At 41.5% G+C, this 14,832-nt stretch overlaps 2 protein-coding genes across 2 annotated transcripts; both read left to right on the forward strand.

The window, feature by feature from the left end:
- Positions 1–149: 149 nt before the first annotated feature.
- Positions 150–9,492, forward strand: LOC118424029. The gene is made up of 12 exons (XM_035832460.1): positions 150–616; positions 1,287–1,739; positions 2,996–3,170; positions 3,924–4,087; positions 4,867–5,033; positions 5,446–5,522; positions 5,746–5,867; positions 6,634–6,793; positions 7,371–7,538; positions 7,873–8,035; positions 8,338–8,398; positions 8,638–9,492. The coding sequence occupies exons 1-12, from the start codon at positions 464–466 to the stop codon at positions 8,737–8,739; spliced, it is 1,965 nt and encodes a 654-aa protein (XP_035688353.1). The 5' UTR covers positions 150–463; the 3' UTR covers positions 8,740–9,492.
- Positions 9,493–9,577: 85 nt separating this feature from the next.
- Positions 9,578–13,056, forward strand: LOC118424042 (slit homolog 1 protein-like). Its single transcript, XM_035832488.1, has 3 exons — positions 9,578–9,992; positions 10,512–10,621; positions 10,968–13,056. Exons 2-3 carry the CDS (start codon positions 10,551–10,553, stop codon positions 12,427–12,429), a joined length of 1,533 nt encoding a protein of 510 aa, XP_035688381.1. The 5' UTR covers positions 9,578–9,992; positions 10,512–10,550; the 3' UTR covers positions 12,430–13,056.
- The last annotated feature ends 1,776 nt before the right edge of the window (positions 13,057–14,832 follow it).

Consider the following 14,832-nt stretch of genomic DNA (forward strand, 5'->3'; position numbering starts at 1 on the left):
CCACGGCTGCGCCATACTACACCAGATACCTTGTGCGTCATTCAGTAAAGTTGATTAAGCCGTCCCTAACCCATAGCCCTTACATGAATGGACTGTAAATGAATGCATTGCGTGCCATGCATGACCCCCAACACGAACACACCTGTCTTAACCCTTAGCAACGAATAACAACAATGGGAGTGGCGGTGGCAGATTCCGTGTCACTGTCCGCGTGGTCGTCTGTACCATTTTACCGTCTGTAGTTTCTTTACGGACGTTTTCTTGTTGTTGTTGTTGTCTGTACATGCTCCAATGTGTCCGTGTTGTGTAATATTGACTTAGTGACATCACGGAAGAAGGAACGTCGTCAATAGCTAGGTACTGACAAGAGATCACAGAGTAGTGCATGCTATAGGTGCTTCCTATTCTTATACGAGGTCTTTGTCGCTGAGTCCTTATAAATGTTGAAGACAAGTGTAAGGTGATGGGCTCAGCACCGACCAAGCCAGTCGGCGCCCATGACGAGAGGCCAGCCGTGGTTGGAGCGGCGCAAGCTTCGGTCAAGTGGCGGGGGAAGGCGGGGGTAGCTTCAGGTGGCCAATCCAAGATGGCGGCGTCCACGACAACAAAACAACAGGTGAGACCATCTTCTATTTCAGGGTTAGAAGGCCCTTATAGTCGGGTCGAATTTCGTTATAACAAAACTTGAAAGAACATTTTTTACTAATTCATTCTGATGTATTAATTTACAAAGTTAAAAACAGATTAACTGTGATAACAATTTGTTAAATAAATAAATATGAATAAAAACATGTAGGGTAGACTACGGTAGTCTGCGACTCAACCATGCAGTAAAATACCTGCGAACTCGCTGCGACTAGAGTGGAAATGTGTGACCCTTAACTTCTTAATTTGAATGCAAGTTGTAAAAGTATTACTGAAAAGACATCAAAACACACCGTGAAAAGATCACGGTCTTATCTGTAAAATACGTTGATCGCTTTGTCAAATCTTAGGTCACAGTAAGGTCGCTTAATCATTGGAATGGGCGTTTAAAGAGGCACGGCGTATGATAATTCTGTGACCAACATGTCATATCCTAGATTTCAGTGTATTGCTTTTCAATCTCTTTTAATTTGCGCTGGGACAGACGAGGACAATGTAGCAATGTACGTAAGTAAGTAACTTATTTTAACAGTGCCACATACATGATACAGACAGAAGGTAAATGTAGTATTTTAGTCTCTCCCCTTACCGAAGTCAGGTACCCATTTTTACACCTGTATTTCAATCTGTTCTAACTTTAGGTCGCCGAGACAGACGACGAAAAGCAGGCCCGCCTCCTGAACCAGCATCCCGAGATGAAGCCTATCCTCAGGATCATGGACAGGGGCGTGGCTCAGGTGAAAGAGAAGAAAGGCGACGAAGACAGCATCGGCGACGTCTACGAACGAGTCGACAAAGACATTGACGACCCTTACTGGAACTTCAAAGGAAAGATTCAGAGGCAAATCCAAGCTGAGCACCTCACCAAGATCGGGGCGGCCGGTATCTTTACGGATTACCTGAAATTCCTCAAGTCCACGGGCAACATGTTTGATGATGAAACCGTATGGGAGTGTTACTACGCCATTAGGAATTGTTGTTGGAGTTTTTCGGATGCAAGCTTCAACTTTGCGAAGAGGCTAGGAAAGGCCGGGCTCTTCCCCATGCTGATAGAGGACCTGAAACAATATAAGAAAACGTTTCAGACAAATCAGGTAGGTGTCGTTTTGTTTGGTTTGGTATTCACTCTTGCGTTTACTTTTACTTTCGCTGAAGTTCCTTGTCCAGCATTGACTTATTAATGACATTCTCTAACCATACTATCTTCGCTGGCTTGAAAAATATAAAATTTGGCCAAATAGTAACAACATTTTTTTCAGGGGTTTTGCCACCTTAGGGTAATGGGGGAATGTTACACCTATCTCAGGCTCATTCTCATGGCTAATCACCTAGCCTATATTTGCAGTGAGAGTAATTACCTTTAGGGATAATAATTTGCCAGGGTAGTTTGGCCAAAGGGTTTCATTGGCCGGTGCATGTTAACCTTAGCGTGGACGGACTCTCTTGCCAAATAATCCCCCTTTTTCCGAATTCTACCATCCCCGTAGGAAGGCCTAATAGAGTCTACTTTTTTTGCCTAATTCTCCTTTCCTTATGAAGACCCGGTATAGGGTTATTAGATATCAATACTATGGCCATGAATCACAGGGTAGAATTTTGCATAGTTACCGCAAACGATTGATAAAAATCTTGTACCGAAACATGGATATGGTATCATAGCGACATTGGCATAATAAAGTGAACTGACTACTGGTACATGGGTAAATACACCGTGTCTTAGTCTCCGGGTAACTATTAACGTGAAACACACAAACAAACAATGGCTGTTATGTACATGTCCGTATCTGCCAGGCGTTCGTGGGTGTACTGTTTACTCTGTTGACCACGCAACTGAAACAAAGAATACATTATTGCAAGGAGGCTGCTTACAATGTATTGCCATCAATTTCAAATGCGATTTTGGTAATTACTTTTCTAAGAGAATTTCTATTTTCGAAAAATCTTAACGCCAATTCACTCTGAAGATTTCCTGATTGTGTAAATCTTTGGAGGTATTCATGATACAAAATATAACACTTCCAATTGTGTTTTGTACCGTACTAATATCATGTAATGGGATTGGGGCTGGGAAGAAAGCAATTCACACATTTCTGTGAAGCACGATGAAGTATACCTGGGCATCGTACATTCATAGATGGTGTACCACAGATGAGCCACCAGCGTCCAGCAATGAAATCCAAAAATATACAGAAGCAAGCAATACGACCGGATTCGCTTCTAAAGCTACTTTTATAAAGTCGAAAACCCAAATCTACCATTTGAAAAATGTTGCAAATATTTGTAAATATTTCCGCCACGTTAAAACCACTTGATATGATATTAAAAGAAAACGGTCATATCATTTCTGTAGGCACACAATTGGCTGGTGAGATGTTCGTTGGGAATCCTCCACAACTGTGCCAAGGTGATGGAGAACAGAGCCATCCTCAGACCGCTGGGGCTGATCGACCAACTCCTGCCCTGGATCAACACGTCCGACGAGGAACTCAAGACTGTCACAGTCATGACTCTGGCCTACATCGTTGGTGAGTCTTGGAAATAATTTAGCCTTTGAAATGATACTTAAACACGCTATACTATCAAGATCATAACATTTTTGCCTCTTTTGTTGCTTGGTGAATTGTTATATTGTCTTGCAAAACCAAGACCTGAATTAGTGAAACGTTGTCTATACTTGATGATTGAAATTGAATACATATATATTAGATGATAACTCAAAGTATACGGACTTTATCATAGATAACAACTTAAATCATCGTCCTTTGAAACCTTCAATCAGTTTCCAACAGAACTGCAATAGTCTAAGACACTTTATGTGTTCTCAGAAAATTTCAAGGATCTAAAGCTTATGCCAAAAACAGTTACTCAAGCAACTGGATATGATTTTGGAAACGGTCAGACGTTTCAGACAACCATCCGGTGTCTTTCGTCAGTGTCATTGGATGGTTGTCTGAAACCTCTGATCCTTTCCCAAATCATATCCAGATGCTTGAGTAACTGTTTTGGCGTACCTTAAAGCCTATGTTCATCATCTGTATCTGTAGCTGGTTATATTACACTGAACGATCCGTCATACCTAACTTTTGCACATCTATCTGCAAGCGTTCTTTAAAACTATCCAGAAAAGATGCCCCTACTGTGCTTGGTGATAACAAGTTCCACTCTACGATAGTTCTGGGAAAATACGAATTTTTGAACACATCAATCCTAGGTTGGTAACTCTTGTACTTGAAGCCATAGCTGTTTCTTGTTCATATCCATCATCATCATCATAACAGGTGAGGAGGATAACGACCTGATCATGGCTGATGACAGCGTGATCAGCTTCATCATGACGGTGTTTGAGGAGGCGGTGGACAGCGAGCTGATGCGGTCCCAGGGCTTCTCCGCCATGGAGATGGCCATGGGCATCAGCCAGCTGGCGCAGAACGACGACAATAAGGTCGGGATCTGCACTGATTGTTCTATATTAAAGCTTAAGTAAGGATCAAGTTTGATTAGCTTCCAATGTATTCTGAAGATCATTGCAGTCGACGAAAAGGGAATAGTTTATACGACGTAAGGGACCGTTTTGGAAGACTCTCGTCTATGCAAGGAGCTTTTTTCCTTGATAAAAGCTCCTTGGTCTATGCCACTCTGCCTACATGAAAAGATTGAGGGGCAAATTGGTAGACAGGTTTTGGTGGACACGCCTGTCGGTGATCACGTGACTAAATCCTGTTCTCCTATAGGCCGAATCAATAATTCTGAATGCCAGGAACGGTTCATAGTTGTACATGTTTGAATCTTTTATGACTCCTGGAAGACTAGTGTTATGTATGCATATACTCACTAATGTGGACCTTTCAAGTGAAGAAATAAAAAAATACGGTGACAACTACATGTTTTCTTATTATACAAAAACATCTCAGTACAATGCTAAACTTTCCTCCAACACAAAAGTACACACGGATCGAATTTCAACGACCACTTCGCTTTCTGCAGGATCAATATACTAATGACCAATATCACTTCAGAACGTAAAGTCGGATTAAGACGTGATGTTGCAGATACGTGTCGTCAGCAATTGGTCAAACGTGCCAGGAAGTTTAGAACGTCCACCTTCTCTGTTCAGTGAGGGCTGGAGTGCCCTGGTGTATATGGCCTCCTTTATAACTGTTACATGTATTCTCAGTCAAGGCAGTTACATCCCTGTTTCCTACGTACCTTGTGCACCACCAGGTGATGATTGTGAAGAAGGGTGCCCTCCCCCTGCTGGTACAGCTGATGGAGACAGGTGATGAGGAGGAGCAGGAGCAGGGCGCTAACGCCGTCTGGCAGCTCGCCTTCCACGACGACAACAAGGACAAGATCCGAGCCGAACCGAGGCTCATGTATCAGCTCAAAAGGTCAGAACGTACTTTGAAATTCCTGACGAAAGGTAGTGGATTCTACCTGAATCGTCTGACCGTTTCCAAAATCATATTCAGTTGCTCGAGTAATTGCTATTTGGGGTTAGCTTTGGTACCATCCGGATAGTAGTTCGCTCCGACGTTTATTATACATTATATACAATCGCTTTTCGCTCCGACTTTTGATAATGAGTCGATAATAGTTATCTGCTATTCAGAAGCGAACATATAAGAGAACTAATGCCCGTATGGTACCCAGGCTAATTTGGCGTATCTTAGTACCTAAATGTCTAACCTTCATGGACTCATTTAGCAGATATATTTCGACATTTGAACAGTTCTACATGTTTGCTCATGTCAACTTTGTCTCTGATGTTCTTAGATGTTAACTGATTTCGTTTCTTAACAGGTTAAAGGACAGCAAGAACCAGGAGACTGCCAAGGCAGCTAACGGAGCATTGTGGGTGCTTGATAAACAAGCTAGGGGTAAGAGTTCACTTCATCTCCACAAAGTTTCACTAAGTTAGAAAGCTATGTGCACGTATCAAAAGCGTTGGTATAAAAAGCCACCTGGCTTTCATACAGGACAAAAGAATTACACTTTGCACTATGCCCTACTGCTACTGTCTTACTGTCATCATGGATGTGTACATTCTCGTGAAATGATGCATACGAGCAACATACCTAACATATTTTACTTCTTGTGCAGAGGAAAAGGCAAAAGAGCTGTCAGAGAAGTCGGAAGAGTCCAGCAGAGAAGATCTTCAGGAGGGCAGCGGGCCGCACATCATGATCAGTTACCAATGGGACCACCAGAAGACACTCGTTAAGGTTGGTAGTTATCTCAGAATATGTCTGTAGGTGTGCTATCAAAGTCTGTAAAAATACTGCGCAGGAAATGGCTCCATACAGCTAACATCTATCAGTCTAACTTCTTCCATCGCATAACTACTTGGAATATGGAATTAGTCCATTGACTATACCAGATTCCGGTACCAAATCAAACCAAATGCAAAATATAAATGCCTTTATGATAAGTACTTGACCATATATACTTTTCCTACAACGAAAAGCGCAAGTTTCCAGTTTATAAGGCAATTGTGTTTAATCAAATGAAGCAAAACGCAAACTGTAGATGCCTTCACGCGATAAATGCTTCAATCTAAATCCACAGCCAAAAGCGTTCTAACAAGTATTAGTTTGCGGCGATTGAGTTTAACCAAATGAGTATGTAAGTTTTGAACCCCACAACCCAAAGCGCAATAGAGGTTCTACAAGTTTCCAGCTTAGGAGGCAATTGTGTTTAACGAAATCAAGCAAAACACAAACTCTGGATACTTTAAAAATCTTAATCCACAGCGAAAAGCGTTCTACAAGTATCTAGTTTTCGGCGATAGTCTTTAACTAAATGAGTATGTATACAAGACTGATTGTGTGACTGAGTGAGTATATAAGACTTTAAATGATGTAAACTGTATATGCATTGTCTGGCCTTTGCCTCTTCCCTCATGACCTCAGTGAAAAGCGGCCTGCATGCCGATTTGAGCTTTCATGAAGAAACCAAATAACAGGTGTACATTTTGCCCCCTGTCCGTAGGTGAAGGACCGTCTGCAGTCGTACGGGTACCGCGTGTGGATGGACCTGGAGCAGATGGGCGGCTCCACGCTCCAGGCCATGGCGGAGGCGGTGGAGAACTCCGTAGTCGTGCTCATCTGCATGTCTCAGAAGTACAAGGAGAGTCCAAATTGTAGAACCGGTGGGTCATTCTTTGAATTCTTTTAACTATTGGCACATTTGACCAATTGCTGACGTCAGGTATCCGCAAGATCACGTGCTAATAGATTACGTGTCTGTTACTCTCGCTAGTCTACGTTCTAAAGTGATTTTTTGACACTTAGCACTTTTGACCAATTGCTGACGTCACATGTTCGCAAGATCACGTGTTAATGAATAGTGTTGATAGACCACGAGTTTACGTTCTGAAGTGATTGGTCATCAGCATCGATCCTGAATAAGTTATCCTTGAAAATATGATCCATGTATACCTTTGTGTTGGAAGAACGTTTATCATTGCACTACCAACACAGTTGAGCTTCCATGATCTTTTAGATCTTGTTTGCCGTTGTATTAACGTTATATATGTAAATGTATTGTTAGTTGTCTTTTTAGATAACATAGCCACTGGTATATTCGGTGGGCCTTCTAAGTCAAAGAAACGGACAAATGAAATATACATATTTTTGCAGATTTCTGTCAGCAATGACAACACAAGTGCTTTGCAGTTTTCAGAGATAAATTGTCGTCTTGTGATATTTTTCTCATATGCCCAACAGAGGCGGAGTACACCTTTCAGCTCCGTAAGCAGATCGTGCCCCTGATGATGGAAGGGAAATACAAGCCGGACGGCTGGCTCGGCGCCATCTTGGGAGCCAAGCTGTACTTTGACTTCAGCGCGCAACACAAGTTTGAAGACTCCATTGGAAAACTCATCAAAGAGCTAGGTAAATTTTCTTTTCTAGATCTAACAGCACATATGAGGCTAAAACGACATATTTACTAGAACACTGTACTGTACTCTACAAGTTTGAAGACTGAACTGGAAAACTCATCAAGAGTAAACGTGCATTTGCTCCTACAGTTTTACGTCACAGCGCAGCTAGATCATCGGTTTGTCTAGCAGCACGTACTTAAGATTCACTTAAGGCCGAAACGACATCGCCCTTGTCACAACTTTGCTAGAACAGTGTTCAGTATCTCTAATAGCTACAACTCCATTCACAATGGCTGTAAAATCACACTAGTCACGGGCTATCATATTTTCTTTGTAAATTTCAGGACAGAGAGGTAGGTCAGCACAACTGGTCCAAAAGGTGCAGGCAGTGGAGGTGGGGGCCGGCGGAGCGGGGGCATTACCCATCATGCCTCCTGCTAAGCCTCGCGTGTTGGATTGGAAACAGGCGGAAGTGGACAACTGGATAGCAGAGAACCGACTTGAGAAGTAAGAATTATTACTGAATAGATTAAATGCGTAGCCATCTCAAACATAGAATATAAAAACCTAGAAGGGGAACCAGGTGTTCCACAGGGTAGAATCCTGGGACCATGACTCATTAATTTATATTACTAGGCAAGTTTGTGACGGGACTAACCTACAAGATCAATAAATAAAATAAATAGATTATATTTTATATTGGGTGACGGTTATCTTTAGGCAACAACATGGACAGTAATGTTACGCATGGTGTCAGGAGTCATCTTTCTTTTCAAATGTAAAGCAGTTTGCCTCTGTGTGTTTGACAGGAACTTCCTTCGAGAGCTGACAGGACCACAACTGCATTTCTTACAGTCCTTAAGAGGAGAGGTGAGTTCATTAACTTTATAGCACTGATTCCATGACGGCATGACCTGAGTTTTCCGTAGTCTGTCTTCTCAACGATAACTAGCTTTGACCTCTGTCTAGATCACTCAAAACAGTTTTAGTACAAAGCTAAAAGCCTACCAACTACAACAGCCAAAGCTATAACATCTCTAACGACATTTCTTGCTATAACAGTTATACCTCATCATGATTACCATTTTCGAACCATATATTTTTTACAGGCCCCTGAGTTCTTCTACCAGTTCATAACCAACAAGTTGAAGCTCTCAAGTCTGGACCAGATCATGAGGTTCACCAACGCACTCAACGGCCTGGACGGCTGAGTGTTACAGGACAGCACCTCGTGCCTTACAGTACACATCTGAGATGTGAAATATTTTCACGTAGAAGAGTGAATCATAAAGTAGTGAGGATGAACTTTTTTGAAAAGCGAAGCAGGGTGTACATATTCTGAAATTGTAAGATATGTCATGTCATTGTAAAAGCACAGATTATTTTTAAAAGAAGAATACATGAGGAATACCCTCATGGTCTTGCATGTAATGCGATAGTCTGTATCATTGACGTTACTCTACGATTTTGGTGTTAATTACACAACCATTTTATAGACAGATGGGGACATACAGGTACTTCTTGTAGCACCGCAACTTGAAGCTGAGATGAGTTGGTGCTTCACATTCTTAAAGTACAGATATTTTGTACAGCACCGCTATTAAAGTTAACTTGGATTTTATTACCGCAACATCGTCTTGCAATTCACTGTTGAGTGTGACTTGTAGCACCACAAAATCTGAGATGAGGTGCAGAGGTGGTGCTTCATTGATTGTACGTTACAGCATCACTAAAGTGAATGTGGAATTTCCCTACCGCAATACTGTCTTACAACGTGCTTTTTGAGTGGTGAATAACACTATAAGCTATCAGCTTTCCGCAAAGTTGTGATATAAGCGGTAAACGAATTTTATTTGTCACATCATCTGTTTCATTGTTTAAATTACGTTACGTTAAACTGGTTTATTGTAAATTAAGCAATATTTTGTGTACAAACAATTTTAAAAATAAACACTCTAAAGCCATGCATGTATGTTGTCAATCTTCGATGGTTCATGTAAAAAATTTTCATTGTTTTGAATATTGTAACTGTTGTGCCAATGGTATACATCTTGCGAGTTGATGGCTAACTTAAGAAAAGGTGCAGCGACTTCGGACGTGATTGATAAGCGACACCTGTTGACAAACTCAGCAACTACAAAGATGGATCTCCGCCTTTTCAGACCAAAGTACACTAACACCGCAGGTGTGTTTACTACATCAGATGGGTTATCAATACTTGATTCCCTTTCAAGTCCTTATGAAGCAGGTTTACTTTGTACACAGTGGCTTTGTAAATGATTGACTAAATAACTCATAACCGCGCCGTTGTGGAAACGTCACAGATTGTCATGTTTGGCTATCGCGATGCATTCTGGTCAGGGTCACTTGCTGGACCATATTACGACATTCGGTGAAAGCTGAACTGAATGCCCCCGTCTGAGATAGCTATCTCAACAGTGAAAAAGAAGACCACGAACAGTATGTAAGTATGACACTGTAGTGGAGCCTGGTGTGGTTCATGTTATGAGCTAAAATCTATTATCAGTTTATATTGTAAGCCAGTGTAAGTCCTTCCTATCACAACCATGAAACAACAATGTTGGACCTTGATCAACTTCGTCTTGCAAAATATGGTACTGCAAATTAACGACACCGCTGTTTGATATCACGATCTTGCGCTAAAGACATTGACATCATCATGAAATATTGGTGTTTTGTTGATTTTCATGCAAAGTTGTGACTTGATATAGCCTGACTACCATAAGGAAAGCAGTTTGCTCCGCCGTTAATTTTACACCATACACAATTCTCGCTCTGACATTTATCATACAGTAACACTATATATAGTCGCTTCTCGCCCTGACATTTATCACACACTATATACAGTCGCTTTTCTGTGTAGCAGAAGCGAACATAGGAGCGAACTACTACCCGGATGGTACACAGGCTAGACTTGATAGGGAAAATATCATGATGTGAGGATCTACTTCCGCACCTGCAGATAGGGTTTTACGCACCATCCAATCACAGCAAGTCTACAATGATGACGTTTCTCGTCATCTTACTGGTTGCCATGGTGACGGCGTCCTCAGCGTGTCCGTCAGTTTGCAGGTATGTATCTAATGTTGCCGTTGCCAAAAAAGGTCTTTTAACATTCCGTTTTCTGTTTATTCTAGTCTAGCGATTCCACAATAAGCAGTTATGACTTTGGGATTGAAAATGTTGGTGTTTTCAATTGCACCATTTTCATTTCTTTTTAGTGCAATAACAAATTCTCAAACAGAAAAAAACGAGTACAAATTACAAAGGACATAAGACACATCTATCGTTGAAGAGGTTCATCAGTCACGTATGAGTATGTTGGTAGTGTAATTTTTCTATCTTCTATTCAATACTCACTGATTGAAGAATTACTCTATCAACATAAGACGCATTTGCATTATGGATGTTTCCCTAGATGTACCGGCACAAGAGCAGACTGTAGCCGGGCGCACCTGACTGCCATCCCGTCAGATCTCCCCCACAACACCACCGAACTCATCCTCCGGGAGAACACCATCACCAACATCAACAACAACACTGCACTCCTCACCCTGAAGAACCTCTCATCCCTAGATCTACAGGACAACCTCATCAGTGTTGTTGTCTCTCACTCGTTTCCAGGTCATTTACAGAAGCTGAATTTGGCAAAGAATTCCTTCCAGTGCTCTGAACAAGATTTTCTTAACCTAGAATCTCTTCATAATCTCAAAGAGCTTGATTTGTCTTATAACAACATAGAAGTGTGCATACCTGACAATTTTCCTACCAGTCTCCAAGTACTTCGTTTGGATAAGATAGCTTATCATGGCAACTTAACTCTGGGTCCCCGACAGTTTGAAAACCTAACGGCTCTCACGCTGCTGTCCCTCGAGCAAAATGATATAGTAAACTTTCCTAGCGAAGCCCTTGGAAAGCTGTCAACTCTAACAGATCTCTCCTTGGCGAGAAACAAGCTGAGATTTCTCGATGATTTGGTCTTACCCAGCTCTGTGAAACTTCAGCTTCTGGATCTAAGCTTCAATGAATTGAGCCAAATCAGTACCCACAGTTTTAGTGGTATTGAAAAGTCTTTGTTGAAATCACTATCTCTTTCTGGTAATAAAATCAAGACTATAGCTCCGTCGGCCTTTTCTCAAATGCCGCAGTTGAAGAATCTTACCATGGACCAAAACCCATGGCATTGTGGATGTGATTTGCTCCCTTTCCGAGAATGGTTAGAAAACGTTACTGTTCGGGAGTTACTTGGAATCACTAAGGGGCACGCTCTGAACTGTGAGTCTCCCGAAGACTTGAAAGGCCGGATGGTGAGTGAGGTACCCCTGCATTACTTCTGTAGCAACACTACTGTTCCTCCCTCAACCACCCTGCATCAGACGACAATCCCCTCTAACGTTACCATGGTAACCGTCTCTAATGTCTCCACTATGAATCCTCTGACGTTACCACCAGATAAGAGGCTATTCAACTTCAGCATTGACAGAATTTCCGAGCAAACTGTGCAGCTATCATGGGCCTGCAGTGATCCTAATATTGTATTTCAGGTTTCTTGGAGTTCCAAACATTCTTCCATGAGTTACAGTGGTTGGGAAAAAGGAACTTCCTTTGGCATTGACAATCTTCTTCCAAATACAAAATATCATATTTGTCTCATGGCGATGGTTGAAAAGGCAGCAACAGGATCCGGAAAGGAAGTGCAGTCGTCGTGTATGTCAATCATAACCACTGCTAAGCATGATGGTCTAGCGGGAGCTGGTCTGGGATTGGCTGTTGCCTTTCCCATCTGCTGTCTTGTGATTGGTGGATTGGGTGTTTTTGTTGGTCGTCGATTTTGTGAAAGAAAGAGTGGTGGTTATCAGAGCTTCAATGCCCAAGTCTAAAATACATACAACAAATTGATAATTGAGTACATGTACATATTATGTTGACTAGAACAGGCATCTCCTCCATTCTTACAAACATGTTATTTCCTAGAATTACCATTGTTTGTTTAAGAAGATCTAGATGCTGAAAGTTTCTTCACCTTGACAATGTGTAAAGAGTCAATTTATATTCTGTGCATTCTCCTACGTAGATATTTGAAAGTAGATTCGATCCCGCGTCTTGGAACACTGTCCGATTCGTGCACATAGGAGTTTCTTCGACGCAGATTCAGTTATGTATGTAGTAGGAGAATGATTCAATGCAAACCATATTCTTTTGTCATTGTACATAAGAAGATAGAAATCATGATCGGTAATGACTTGGTTTACTGTAGTGAATAGTCAAACCGAAATATGTCCGTCTACCTGCCTAAGTGTCTATGCCAGGGACTAATACTTTAATTCTTTTCGTAAGGTTCCTGACATAGATATGTTGCAAAATTTAAAAAAAAATCAAAGATACAAAAATGGAAACTGTGTATATATTCCGTTGAAAGGCGGAATTGTAACTGTAATTGAATCACCAGATTTCAAATCAATCGTTGCAATATCTCATTAAAAGCTTCCACGAGGCAAAAGACTCCATCTGTACATTGTACATAGCCTCTCTCGCAATCATGTTAATGGCCTATCGGGGCACTGATGATAGCGCACTCGAACTATCAAATGGCAAGCACACCTTTACCAAAGACAAAAAAATGTACTTTCAATCTACTTATGTCATGTCCAGACAACATATCTTCGTATTTAGGCCAATACATATGTAATGCTCTAAAAAAGAGAGACTCTATTGTACAGTAACAGACCGACTTGTTTAACCTGTATATTACACTATGTCAATACGCCATTTATGTTCATATTCCTGTACTATACATGTATGTAGTTATAGACCTTAGACGAATATCATTGTATTAATCGACTTATCACTGTTGCCTTACAATTGTACCATGTACAAATGTCGTGCAATAAAGTTCATTCATTCATTCATTCATCAACATCGTTTTGAAATCAGTGCTCTTTCAATTTATTCTATGCGTGTATGCGTGTAATGTAGACTTTAGTTTAGAATTTTTTACGCCACACCCTGTTGATGATATACTGAAATGCAGAAATGTTCGCGGTGGATTAATGTTCGCGGTTTTCGCGGTGGACACTTCACCGCGAAATTAAAACCACCGCGAACATTTTTCCATGGCAGTAAGAGACTACAGTACATGGTGCTACCGCGAAATTAAAACCACCGCGAAAAGTGCATTTCCCTCTACCACGAAATTAAATCCCCGCGAACTTAAATGCATTTACAGCATATCATTCTGACAGTAATGTTCTCGACAGTATTTTGTTTTGTCTAATGATGCCAGGTCTACTACTGAGCCCCAGTGGCAGGAAACGGAGTGCAATAGAAACCAAGTGTTAAGTACCATAGAACCGATATGTCAGAACAAAACAGCCTGCAAAGGCATGCTACCATGCTATGTAATGAAGAATAGACTAACGTACCGTCATTGGCAATCGCATAATCCTTGCAATCTGATGTCTATATGGTATGATATCCATACAAATGTATATCTAAGTATCTAGGTGACTGAAAGGGTGTTTTATTGGCTCCCCCACCTACGCTACCGGCGTTATGTACGCTGGCACACCTGAAACCTGTGCTTAAGCACGCCTCTTCACGACGATATGTCTGGATTCACTTGAAACAGCGTTTTCGCGTCGAGGAGACATCTAGTCATTTGAGGGGCTCTGATCTGATCCAGCCGTGATATGGTAACCTAGGAGACGGCCCTTGCGTCAGCTCTTAAGCAATCAAAGGGCATCCTTGTTCATACAAACTCCCACCGCTATTAAAGGAAAGTTCAAAACATACATGACAAAGTCCACGCGTAGAGGGGAAGCGTTGAATATCAACAAGTCGACTCGTGCGGCTATTTTCACGGTTCGCGGAAGGCGTGTCAACCCAACGGTATCGCTAAAGATAACAAATCACAAATGGAGGCGTGTATGTTTCATGATCAAATGTCAGTATAAAGGCAGAGATCGTGGTATGAGAAAGCAGTGTATTTGTGCATTGTGAACTTAGAAAGGGAATATATCTATGGCTTTAAGTGAAAGGCATAGTCACAGGCGTTAGAGGCATAGTCTCAGGTGTTATCGGAAGACCGGGTAATGGGTGGGATATAGCATGCCCAGCGTCTTTGTGCAAAATCAGCTTAAACCAGGATCTTCGAATGGCTTCCTCTGAGGTTTGACGCACGTCAATCTTATCTACGTTCATTACTGGAGCAAAACAACTATATGTTCGTTGAACAAATAAGCTGTGCTAAATGATTGCTTCGAGGGAAATAACGCTTCTGCCCA

The sequence above is a fragment of the Branchiostoma floridae genome, chromosome 10 (genome assembly GCF_000003815.2).
Source record: "Branchiostoma floridae strain S238N-H82 chromosome 10, Bfl_VNyyK, whole genome shotgun sequence".
In the NCBI taxonomy this organism is placed as follows: Eukaryota; Metazoa; Chordata; class Leptocardii; order Amphioxiformes; family Branchiostomatidae; genus Branchiostoma; species Branchiostoma floridae.